The following is a 12,809-nucleotide window of genomic DNA, read 5'->3' on the forward strand; positions in this document are numbered from 1 at the left end:
TTCAAACATTAGCTTATTGAGCACTGCTAGGAGATGTATAAACTTACTGACAATTGTGTCACAATCAATGAACGTTGAATTCCCTATCGTCACTAAAGTTCCGTTAGGTGGCGGTAACGTGACAATAGAAGGGCTCGAAAGAGTTGCTCCAGAAATGTAAAACTTTCCCTCGGAATTACCATCGCTAATGTATACATCAAACGGAGGTCCAAGACTGAAATATTTTACACATAATTGCATTGACGTCTTTGTTCATAAAGTAAAATAATATATTTTTTGCAAGGTTATAATGTTACCGTGATAAAACGTAAACACAAACAAATCCTGTTAAATCTATAAACACTTGTCTATTCTTTATAAAGATGTGTAGAATTAGAAAAAAATAAGTTGTCTGATTTAACTGTAATATTGCGATTTGACGCATTGGGTTCACTGCAAGATTATTTTGCTGAAACTGAATTTATTACATAGCTTATCTGTTGTTTGTGATTGTTAAAATTATCCGGAATAAATGTCAAGTACACTATTTGCACGTTTATTTAAAGCGACCTTTATGAGTCGACTAATGTGTACATCAAACGGAGGTCCATGACTAAAATATTTTAGAAATAACTGCGTTAAGGTCTTTGCTCAGAAAAAATATATATACTTATAATATTTTTGCTAGGCTATAATGTTACGGTGGTTATTGTAGACATAAACAAGTCATGTTAAATTTGTAAAAATATCTTGTACAAATGTGTACATTTTGTAATTAAATCAGTTGACTGATTTAACTGTAATGTTCCAATTTGGCGTATTTGGTTCACTGCGAGAATATTTTCCTGAAACTGAATTGATTACGTAGCTTATCTGGTGCTTGAGATTGTTAAAATTATCCGGAATAAATGCCAAGTACACTATTTGCCCTTTCTTTTTCATGCGACCTGAATGAGTCTGCCAGAGCGAAACTAGCGACGTAGCTTTGTGGCGCGATGTTTTCAGGGATTGGTATTATGACGTCGACGGGCAGTCGTGATACGTCAGAGATTGTCGCGTCTGAAAATAACAAAAACACTGAACAACTAGTAAATGGCAATGCAAAAATCTTTAAATCTTGCCACATATTAAACTTTTGTTGAATCCATTCGAAAAGGGATAAATCAACAGCTTAAAAACGAGATTTGTTTTCCCCGTTCTAAAATTATTTAGAATAACATTTTATGTGTCTATGACAATCCTGTTAGGAGTTTTAATAAAATCATTTTAATTATATTCATACCTACAAATGTAACTAAAGGGTAAATGCATTTTTTAACTAAAGAGTTGATGCATGAGTTTGGCAAGGATGGACTAAAAATGTGACATTATACCCATACGTTAATATAAAACTATAAAAGGGCATACGTATGCTATTTTACGTTACGATTCCTCTTCACTAAAAAGGTTTAAACATTGCCAAAAGACAATATAAAAACAGTCAAATCTTTATGTGTGTTATCTTACTTGACGTGGTTGAGGAAAGGGTGGGTGCAACAGTTGATAACACCCCTGTGGTGTTCGTCAAAGGTGCGAGTGTAGTAAAATAATTCGTTGCTGATGTTGTCCCTTCCGTTGTAATCGACGTTAATGTAGTCGACTGTGTCGTAACTGTTGCGACAGTTGTCGAGTCTAAACCAATTCTTCTTATAGCATTTAAGGCTAAATTTATACATTTAAAGATACCAAGATTAATATAATTCTAGAAAATTATTTATTTTTTCAAACATTACAAAAATAAATTTTGTTTTGCTTGTTTTAATTCAGAATTCATTGTCCATTGTCTAATAAACATTGGTATTGCAACCTCAGGACCTACCCATATAATTTTGATATTTAGTAATGATTTACGGTCGTTTTAAAGTGTAGTTTAACAACCCAAGACAAGTAAGCTTCGTAACAGTAAACCAAGTTTGGCCCCATAACTTGACCAACATTACTTTTGGACTTTTTAAATATTTGTCAATTTAAATATAGCAAAGACGTTATTCAGTACGTTTTTGCAAAAACAAAATTTGTATATCGGTTTAACAAAAAAATAAAGTTTTTGAATATTCTAGCGACACTAATGCATAACACTTGTTGACGCTGAAGTACCTGATATCAATGACGATCCATTTATGTGGGGGACATTTAAAGTAACACCCTTGATCTCCAGTAGGAATTCCGAAGTACAATGTTCCCGTTCCACACGAAACAGGTCAAAGTGATAAGTTCCACCAACCTGAACATACAACATCGGTTTAGTGCAGTAATTCTCAGGCCTGCTGTTCGAGTACCACGTAACGTTGTTATGCCAACTTACCTGATAGAAAAAGAACACGATCGGGTTACAAAAACATGCTCATGCCAATATTTTTAAATTACAAGTCGGTTCGATATTGCTTAATGGCAAATCTTTGCTAGGCTAGGTACTTATATCAAAATTTGTTTAGTTTAATTTAAACCTCACCTATTCCGGTACGCCACTATAGCGCCACATATTTATATTAACTTGTATTTACAAGAGGTTAAAAGCAATTTCTGTGGTATATTTCTTAGGAAATTCGAAATAATAGTATTACAATTTACTTATCAGATACTTGGACAATTTCAGATTACAAAATGAATAGTGCCGCTATTTTAATATTTCTGCCATTTAAAATAAGGGAAGCTGTTCAAGCCAGGACACGTTTTTGTTTCCTTATCTTACTTCGGATTTCCATAGATTAAAATTTTAAGTATTAGTTATAACCAAGTTAAATGCAAATAGATGACATTTAAATGATAACCTCATTAGTTGTATGGCATTTTCCCAGTGAAAACTATCAATACCGAAATTTTGCATTGTTCTCACCTCGACGTCTAAATACATTTCCTCAATAATGCTTGAACTGACAACGCATTGTTGATTTAAAATTTCTCCCATGCTGCTTGTAACGTTAACATTGCCTGGAAAAACGACTAAGATGATGAAACCGTTCGATCCACTAATATACATATTAGCACTTTGAAGCCTTAAGGTATTGTTTTGTGCTAATGTTTACCCTGATATGGAACTGAAAATTGCACTGTGATACAGTTTATCTTGGAAGTGTCGATGTAGTTATTGTATTCGGCCACAAGTTTCATGTTGACATACAGCCACATGATGTCACCACCTCCGATTGTTATAACTTCACCACCACTGAATACCATTCCTATTCTGATGGCACTTGTAAATCTAAAAAACATTTAAAATAAGTATGTGTAGTTAAAGTCAAGTGAAGAGAATTTTTAACTTAAACAAGGAATATAAGGGATGTCCTCCTAATGCAGATTTAAGTTGTTTAAATCGAAAACCTTAAGCTGATAATTGTAAGGTGTGTCAGCTTAATGTAGGCCACTAATTGCGTAAATGTTTTACTAAATTTTTCTATACCAATATCACTTTTTAACATTGCAAATACATGTCTATTCCAGATAAATGTTGATTTGAAACCACACGAAGAGGTTACAATAGCACAGCTTAAGTAAGCTAAACATTGTTTATCAAGGCTATTTAAAGAAGGATGAATTTAGTATATAATTTTACTAGATAATTTGCAAACTTCACTTGTAAGTTGGGTAAAAACTAAAAAAAAAACAGAGTGTGAAAAACGGAATGGTTTATTTTAATGACGCTATATATAAGCAGAAAAACTATGAATTTTGTTTATTTGTATGGGATGTTAGGTTTGCAAATTACCCGAAGTTGTGTAGAACGTTGTTGCAGTCACGTTGGGATTCTGAACGGAAACCAAGACCGTCCAATGGATAGTACGCGTCATCATAAAATCTACGAAGCAAGTAAAATACTGATGTATAGTACGTTCAAAAAATCTATACATTATGTTCCTGTTGAAAAGATACTTTGCGTCGAGTAGAGCAGGGGTCGGCAACCTTTTTTACACTGCGGAGCGGTTTAAAACTGAATTTTTGTCGCGGACCGGCCTTAAAAGCAACAAATGTTGAGTAAAGCAACAACTTTTTTTAATGTCCTAATTAAAATGCATGCGTTTTTTCTAAAATTTCCTGTCTGAACATGAACATTGTTGATAAACATTGTTTGCATGATTTGATTCTATTGCACTTTGGGGTGAGCACGCTTGAACATCAAAAAAACATTATAAATGTCCCGTTTTCTATATATTGTACGTATGAGGATTTTTTACAAAATATGATCTGGAAACCCTGCTACGGACCGGTAATGAACTCCTCGCGGACCGGCGATTGCCGACCACTGGCGTAGAGCATTCTATACAAATGTTGCGGAAAACTGATCAAGCATCAAAGCTTTTTTTCCTGGATCGTTTATAATTACGTTTTTCTTTTAAACAATAAAGTTTATAAATAACTGACCGATAGGTCTGATCGTCGATCGTGGAATTGGTTTCCAAATAAAACTCCATGTCGAAGTCATGGTTTATTCCAGATATGGCCCTGAACCACTCAATAAACTTATCCAGCGTTGCATTGCTCCCAGTAGACAACCAGCTTCCAAAAGGACTTGTCGAAAAAAATATAGAAAACTTACGTAAAACAGCAGTCAGTATCACTTGGCAAAGATAATATCCGGTAATACAACTTGCAGTTGAAACCAGGGCTGGGGAGCCGGAGCTGGAGCCCGGAGCCCGGAGCCCGGAGCCCGGAGCCCGGAGCCCGGAGCCCGGAGCCCGGAGCCCGGAGCCCGGAGCCCGGAGCCCGGAGCCCGGAGCCCGGAGCCCGGAGCCCGGGACCCGGAGCCCGGAGCCCGGAGCTAAGCATTTTCTCTGGAGCCAGAGCCGGAGCCGGAGCCATTGTTATTATTTTTGTGGAGCTGGAGCCGGAGCCGGAGCCATTTTTATTATTTTTGTGGAGCTGGAGCCGGAGCCGGAGGCATTTTTATTATTTTTGTGGAGCTGGAGCCGGAGCCGGAGCCCTTTTTATTATTTTTGTGGAGCTGGAACCATTTTTCAATTTGTGGTGCTAAAGCTAAGAAATTATGTTTTGTTCCATCTCCAACGTTAGTAGCCAAAAGCAAATTTTCAAACTTGCCATTGAATAAGTGACTGGTGGCACCGGAGCTGGAATCGGAGTCATTGGGTGTGTGTTTGATGGCTCCGGAGCTGGAGCCGGAGCCAAAGGATATGAGTTTTACTACTCCGAGCTGGAGCCGTAGCCAAAGGATTGAGTTTTACGACTCCGGAGCTGGAGCCGGAGCCATTTAATAATTGCCTGATGGCTCCGGAGCAGGAGCCGGAGCTAATGCTATTTTACGGTGGCTCCCCAGCCCTGGTTGAAACACCGTCGCAGACTTGTCATGGTCTGATTTTACCATGATGTTTTTGGACCAGGTAGGCCTAATGATCTAGGATTTTTCTTAAAGGGAATGACGATTTTCAGATATGACTTTAGAAAGTTACGTCATTACTTAACGTCAAAACTCCAATTGTTCTCTAGCGCAAATATGTAAATAAGTGCAATTTATCAGAAATTGCACTTTATGGAGTTAATGAGTGACAAGGCGCAACAAGGCATGCTATGCATAGCGCATTTGGAAAAAAAATATTTCATTAAACGGCAACAAACATATAGCAAATGTGGTTAAAACTTAAAAAATGATGTATTTGCATGGTAAAGTTTAAAGAGTTATATTTTGTAGGCTAATCGCACATTTACCCTCTATATCCGGCATTGCAAGTGACACAATCAGATTGTCGTCAAAACATTATCCAACGAAACAGCATATATAGTTTGGTATAAACTGTAAGCACCCTTGTCAATGTCTAATATGACAATATAAATTGAGAAACCTGAACGCAAATGTTGGTTTCGAAGGGAAAGTTGCTTGCGATCCACCGAAATCCATGTGATTGATGCTAAAGTCGTAATGAGTTATGGGGATCTGCCATTTACTGGAGGAGGCTGTGGAACCGGCGATGTTAACTGAAAGTTAGCAAATTGTTCGTAAGCATATAGAAAGAAGAACAAACGTCGATGATTAATATCACACATCGAAGTAGTTAACGCTACATTGTGACGTACGAACCTTGTTTATCAAGAACTTGTACCCACGCTGGTCGGCTAGACGTGCTCTCCGAATTGTTAAAAATAATCCGGGCTTCGCATTGATACTTGGTTCCTGGTTGGACTGGTAAGAATCTCACCGTTGTGTCGGAGGTGATGTTCCACAAATCAGGGGCGGAGGCAGAACGACAGGTGACATTGTACGAGCTAAAAACCGGTAAAAAAGAGAGGATGTCAAAGCAATTATGGGTGTTTATGACTACACCATTTATTTCCAACCTTTTAAGCTCTCGCAAGCGATTTTTTTAGTTTTCAATAACTTACGCGACCAGCGAAACCAACATGTCTGAGTTGGCAAAATTTTACATTTCTAAACACTGTTTCAAAATTCAATTACGGATCTGCAAAACAATTCCGGAAGCGAAAATGTGTTGATTAAAAAAACGGGTAGAGTACAGGAATCTAAATGTAATTACACCCTTTTTCGAGTGCAGTTAGAATTCGTTATAGTATACATAAAATAATTACACAAAGAATTAAAATTCAGAAGCATTTCCTTTATCCTTAAACTTACACGACTTGGGCAACGCATTGTTGAACTGTAGTATGATTAAACAATCCACATTTTTTTGTTTGTGTTGAGTTGCCTGAAGAACCTAAAAGCAAATAAGACAAATCATTTTTATTTTGTGTGAATGAATTTAGGTAATCACAAAGGTCTTTGTAGTTTCACGGATGAAACCAAATATCACCATACAAACTTACATTTCCACATTGTTTAACTAAAAGCAACCTTTGTTTCTTTTATTTTAACTTTTATTTCACGTTGGTCGATATAAAAAGAGTCTGACATACTTGTCACATTGACATCAATGCAATTGCAATCGATAGCATCTTGTAATGTGATTCCATTTAATATTCCCGATGTTGCATTTAAATCGAAGTACAGGTTTTGCGGAGGGTCCCACTTTGCCGTTACATCACAATCCGGTGATGTGGTTGCGGTGAAATTTGCGACGCTATAAAGTATTCAATTTATTAAATGTACGCTTTGGTTAGAGCATTACCCTAACTTAGAAAAAAAAAACGATTTTGAATTTTATTTTACTTGAATGTTACAAACAAATTAATTTTCTAAATATGATTCACCATGATTCCATAATTTGATTTAAGGAATGTGTATATTCAAGCATATTTAACACATGATAATTTAGCACCGTGCAGTTAAACTATAACTTTTCTGTAGTAAATGTTTGTTGGTTAATGAATTGCAAAGGCAAAGAGGCCGAGTAGATCGACATCATCTTGATTATTAAGACGTTTCGATACGAGCTTGTATCATCTTCAGTTAATGTGACTGGGAAGCCATTCGAGCATCACTTATAAAAGGTGGGACGCAATTGTTAAAAGTCTGAAACTCAGGGACGCATTTTTTATCAGTCTGAAACTAAATCTTTACGGAATAGCTGTTAGCACCGCGGTGAACGCACCTACACCAGAAAGTCTCCGGAGTGGCAGTCATGACGTTGACGAAATAGTCGGCGGCCATTGTATCGTTGCGATGAAATTGTACTCCACTGGCTTGTGCTGGTTCCAAGCATATTCCCGTTGTGTGAATACGACTTCGCACCCGGTACAAGGCACGTACAACGTCACAGCTAAAATAAACTTAGCGTTACATCTCGTTATCGACCCAAATTCGCGACCCAAATTTATGCATGGTTAGTTTCATATAGGGATCGGTCCAGAGCAAGATTTTTTGCAGGAGAAATACGACAAAAAGACTCATAACAATTACATTTAAATTTGCATATGCTATTTGTCCTATGTTTGGTTCACTTTCAAAATGTTCAGTGATTGGAAATGTGTCGCAAAAGCTTCGCCGTTTTTTTTACTCTTTATGGTATTCTGGTCGCCGTAAAGAAGATTGAGAACCACTGATAAAAGTGTACATATAGATTTTGACCAATAGGTAGCCGTGGGGTAACGTTTTAGCAATACTCTACGGCATTTTTTTTTACATGTCACCTATACGTAATAGCAAGAAATATCAAAATATATCTTGCTTTGTATGATAATTAAAATTGATCATTTAAAAGAAATTTTAATTGTTGTTGTCATGCTGTTACTTTGGCACTATATTCCACAAGTGTATTCCTTGACTTATATTTTCCTATTGATAACTTATGTGATCGTTTTGTTCTTTTTTACTGTTATCTTTGTTTGCTGTTTTACTGTTATGGTTCGTGGTGTGTCAAGTTTTGTTATACTGTTAGGAGTTGGGTTACTTCTTTGTCCCACCACGTTTTGATATTTCTCGTACTTGCAATGGAATCCCACTGAATCAAGACGAAGTTCCTGCAGCGTGTCTGCCACTTCATCAAACGCCTGACCACTGATTGTTGAAAGAAGCTGATTGTTGCCCAAGTCGATTGTTCGCAACGAGGGTAGATCACCGAATGCAGGAAGATACAGGATCGAGTTGTTTCTGAGATCGATGAAATCCAGTTTCTTAAGAATCGGGTTGCTGCAAGATAAGACGTATTAGGCGTAAAAACACTGCTAAACCGGTTTGCGTTCAATCTGCGTGGAAATTAACGTAACATAATAAAAAGGATTGAGATCGTACCGGGTTATATTTTATCAATGCCCAAACTGAATTTGTGCGTATTTTAAAGATCTTAGAATAAACTTCATGAAATGTGAATGCGCCCCGCGTAAATACGCTATTACTATCGGTAATTGACTATCTTGAAAAATTCCTTTCTTATCAATTAACTTGAAAGATATTGATTAGTGCAAACTACTAAAGGTGCACAAAACCTTACCTAAAAACTCCATCCTCAATGAACTCAATTTCGTTGTTGGACAAATGAAGATCTTCTAATGATACCAGTTTGTCAAAAACTGCCGTTTGTAATTCGGACAGCCTGTTGTTTGACAACAACAAATAGCGAACGCTGCTTTGGCCATCAAATGCATTCTAAAATATAATTGGCTTAAATGCGTGACTTTTTTATTATTTAAAAGTGAATACTATATATATGCTTCCTTTAGTTTATGTGTAAAAAATAAATTGTATTGCATAAAAATCGTTTGTTTGTTTAAATTATTTTGTATAAAATGTATCATTGGTATTATTATTATTATTGCATTCAGAATATTGCAGTATATTCTGTGGTTATATGTGACATTAAATATTTACTATCTGTGCAGCCAATGTACCAACAAGTTTTCTTACATTTGGCAGGTTCCTGATTTGATTGAACTGAAGATCGATTCTTTGAAGCTTCTGAGAATTTAAAGCAACCGGGTAGGTATCCTGAAAATAAAACGATGCACCATGCGTGTGTGTTTTAGAGCATTCTTTATTAGGTAATTTTTTTTAATAAGCTTGATACAAAATTTGGGATTTTTTTAATAAGATTAATACAAGAGAGATATTAACAACAAGTAATGATAAATATACCAGGAGGTTGTTTCTCAATTCAATTTCACTGATTTTTGCTCCGCTAAACGCGTCGTTTGGAATGGATGTCAGTTGATTATAACCCAGCTTTAGCTTATTTACGGAGCTCCCATTGCTAAATATTTGACCTTCAATCAAGTTAAGATTGTTGTTATTCAGGCTCAAGGTTTCGCTGACTTGGATGTTGCAAAAAACCTAAGTGTTATAGATAGATTTATTTCAATTTTTAGAATTAAACTGCAAATTATGCTTCTATATAGTCAATTGAATAATAAAATATATATCCATAATAAACATGCAAGGTAAAAATACATCGCATTACGCGAACTCTTAACCTGCGGTTGTATAACATTGATTTCCCCGCCGTCCATTCTCCAATTTTCTAATGTTACATCACGAAATGTACACGGGACTAACGTTTTTGTCAGCATGCCTTTTGTAAGCAAACATATAAAGTTATACCCTATGGTCATCAATTAGATAGGCAGTGCGTGTAACATAAAACTATACATAGTTTGATTTACCGCCCAATGCAAAAAACACACAAAAACAAAGACTCACCGGTCATAAACATTTGATCTGCTTGGACGCCATCGAACGCAGTTTCGTGCAAGTATTTAAAGGTGTTTCCGTTCAAGTTAATTGAATCTATAAAGGAAAAAATGATTTATTTACAAACGCTCAAAATTGTATAGTTTTACATTTATGTGTAAAAAAAATAAAAAATTCAGTCGCGAGCTGAAAAAATTGGAAAGCATTGAGCTAAACAACCATGCATTTCATTGCAACAATAATTAGGATTAAATAATACACTTATACAATTGGAAATGGGAGCTTTACAGAAACGGAGTTCAAAGGCGCTTCGCCAGAACTAAAGCGCTAGATTAAACGTAACATTACAGTTTTAGACGTAGTAAGAATATCACAGTCCATACAACAGTATACCATACGTATTATTTTAAACGTTTTGAATTTCTTTTTATTCATTTTCAACGGGAATAAACAACGTTGATTTCAACAAAGTTGAAAACGGCTAAAGAGATATTCCAAACGTTCAAAATGATATCTATATCTGTATGAGCTTTGATATTCTTACTACGTCTTATTATAACCTCCAACCATTTTTAGAGTATTCGTTTGTTTAACGTCACCTCTGGCTTGAACGTTCTTAAAACCTTGTCGCTCCACCACCGTTATACGATTTGAACTGAGGTCGACGTTGTAAGACGCGGTTACGTTGCAAAACTGTTGAGCTCGAACACGTTCTATCAAGTTGTTCTGCATCCACACGTTTTCGGCACGAAGATTTGAAAAGTCGTTACTCTGTATGAACATCGAAACAGTTTCCTGGTAGCCATTGTCAACTTAGTACTACAGATAAGCCTATTTATTTCACTCGTGCTCACTTTTAAGTTCTCGACCGTATAAAGTCTTCTATCATGTTGTGGTTTAATATGTCACATTACCAAGGGAAAAAATACAACGGAATATGTAAAAGTGCAAACAAAAACTTATCGTAGTAAGAATATCAAAGCCCTTACAGAAGTATAGGTAGGATTTTAAACGCTTCAAATACCACTTTTTTCATTTTGCACAGCATATGAAACTACCTCCAACCATTGTGCTCCAAAAACTTTTGGATTTTTGTCTTACGTCATACTATTTCAATCAACAAATTACAACTGGTTTTCAAAACACAACAGAGCTACAATACAACCCATTAAATACATTTAATTCCGAAATCCCAATATTTCTGTTAGGTCAACTGTTGTATATGACTGATTATATTTATTGATATTCCACTAAAGCTTTACCTTTGGATTTGGCAAATGCGACAAAAGATTATTTTGGAACGTGAAGTATCGAAACCATTTGCTTAGGTGACCAAATGCTCCGTCTTCGACATGACTGATTTCGTTGTTTCTGAGCATTCTGTGTAAATTCATTCATAATTGATTATATAATTTAGTTTAGTTTGAACATTTGTACTGACAAACAACACAAAAAAATCTTTGTAAAACACTCGTGATATAATTTTATAAAACCGAGATCAAGTCAAGTTCGTTTTGATGATTTTTTTCTCTTAAAGCTGAAAATTATTATAATGCTAAAAAGAAGGTATACACACGAAAAGGCCGGGTGTCATTTTTATAATTTGAAGCAACTTGACGTTGCTATGTTAGGTGTGTTTAGCCAATCACATCTCACCGACTTACTATAAATGGGTATTGCATTGAAAGCAACGTGTGTTTGATTTGCATTGGAAACCAACAGGCTCCGTTAATAAAATATAAATCTAATTAAATTTATTATCTTCGTATTCCGTAGAATTGCTCTGTAGTTGCTTAAAAGATATTCGATATTGTGAATATAAACAAAATCTGTATCAGGGTTCAACTGACCGTCGCAGTCCATATCACTGTGCGTTCGCGGTCCGGATAAACATTTTTCGGTTGAACCTAATTAACTTGAATTTCGTTAAACGAAGGAAATATAAATAAACTCGCAACAAAAACTGCCTTGATCCACAATGAATCGTCGCTCAGCTTCCAATTAAAACAAAAAACGCATTTCATCTTTATGGAAAACATTTGCCGCAGGCCAGTAGAATTAACTCTGTGGGCCAAAATTCTTCTTCTTTTTTTTCTTTCTTTAGTTTAATGAATTTAAGCCACGCTTTTCGTTTCACGGTAATGATAATAACTTGTGGGCTTTACACATACTTACAGCTCAAGTAGGGCAGGCGAATCCTGAAATGCTTCGTACGGAATGATACCTATCTTGTTCAAGTGCAGATGCAGGATTTTAAGGCTTCTGAGGTTTTGGAATGCTTGCCTTGGAATATATTCGATTGCGTTTCTGTCCAGGTAGAGCTCGCGTAGTTTGGTCAAGTTGGCAAAGGGGCTCTCATGCTACCAAAAAAAATGCTTGCAAATTTTATTAGGATTAAACAGTAACAATAAGTTTCGACGATAGTAAATTCTAAAGTTTTTTTTTTACCATTGCTCGGTAGGCTATAGCCGGATCGTCTAGGCCCCCGGTTCGATTTGTTTAAACGCTTGTATAGCGCTTAAGTTAAAACTGGATTCAGGTGAACAGCGAATGCGCAGACTAATCATACTAAAATGAACACCAGGAACAGCATTATTCACCAGTACAGCAAACATGTGTAATCAAATACAATTCCTTACGTAAACCGAGAAATAAAGCCGTTACCAACGTAGTTTTACTTATGTTGAATTAACAATGCTTTAGCAACGATAAAAGTCTTTAACTTGCTATTAACTTGGTAATATAATTTCTATATCAAAAGCAA

General features: G+C 35.9%; 1 protein-coding gene across 1 annotated transcript in view; it reads right to left on the reverse strand.

Moving 5' to 3' along the window:
• LOC146139619 (uncharacterized) overlaps positions 1 to 12,809 on the reverse strand; it is a 40,295-nt gene that overhangs the window by 19,079 nt on the left and 8,407 nt on the right. Inside the window, exons 16-37 of the mRNA XM_083392498.1 lie at positions 12,221 to 12,405; positions 11,308 to 11,425; positions 10,645 to 10,816; positions 10,055 to 10,141; positions 9,829 to 9,926; positions 9,494 to 9,688; positions 9,266 to 9,346; positions 8,853 to 9,007; positions 8,348 to 8,551; positions 7,515 to 7,682; positions 6,880 to 7,043; positions 6,599 to 6,680; positions 6,047 to 6,231; positions 5,811 to 5,943; positions 4,378 to 4,524; positions 3,725 to 3,814; positions 3,045 to 3,220; positions 2,855 to 2,949; positions 2,098 to 2,242; positions 1,486 to 1,650; positions 927 to 1,038; positions 48 to 214 (exon numbers count right to left, since the gene is read on the reverse strand). Coding sequence (XP_083248624.1) covers positions 48 to 214; positions 927 to 1,038; positions 1,486 to 1,650; positions 2,098 to 2,242; positions 2,855 to 2,949; positions 3,045 to 3,220; positions 3,725 to 3,814; positions 4,378 to 4,524; positions 5,811 to 5,943; positions 6,047 to 6,231; positions 6,599 to 6,680; positions 6,880 to 7,043; positions 7,515 to 7,682; positions 8,348 to 8,551; positions 8,853 to 9,007; positions 9,266 to 9,346; positions 9,494 to 9,688; positions 9,829 to 9,926; positions 10,055 to 10,141; positions 10,645 to 10,816; positions 11,308 to 11,425; positions 12,221 to 12,405 — 3,124 coding nt within the window. The remainder of the gene's footprint in view (positions 1 to 47; positions 215 to 926; positions 1,039 to 1,485; positions 1,651 to 2,097; positions 2,243 to 2,854; positions 2,950 to 3,044; positions 3,221 to 3,724; positions 3,815 to 4,377; positions 4,525 to 5,810; positions 5,944 to 6,046; positions 6,232 to 6,598; positions 6,681 to 6,879; positions 7,044 to 7,514; positions 7,683 to 8,347; positions 8,552 to 8,852; positions 9,008 to 9,265; positions 9,347 to 9,493; positions 9,689 to 9,828; positions 9,927 to 10,054; positions 10,142 to 10,644; positions 10,817 to 11,307; positions 11,426 to 12,220; positions 12,406 to 12,809) is intronic.

The sequence above is a fragment of the Ascidiella aspersa genome, chromosome 6, assembly GCF_963924565.1.
Source record: "Ascidiella aspersa chromosome 6, kaAscAspe10.2, whole genome shotgun sequence".
NCBI classification, from domain to species: Eukaryota; Metazoa; Chordata; class Ascidiacea; order Phlebobranchia; family Ascidiidae; genus Ascidiella; species Ascidiella aspersa.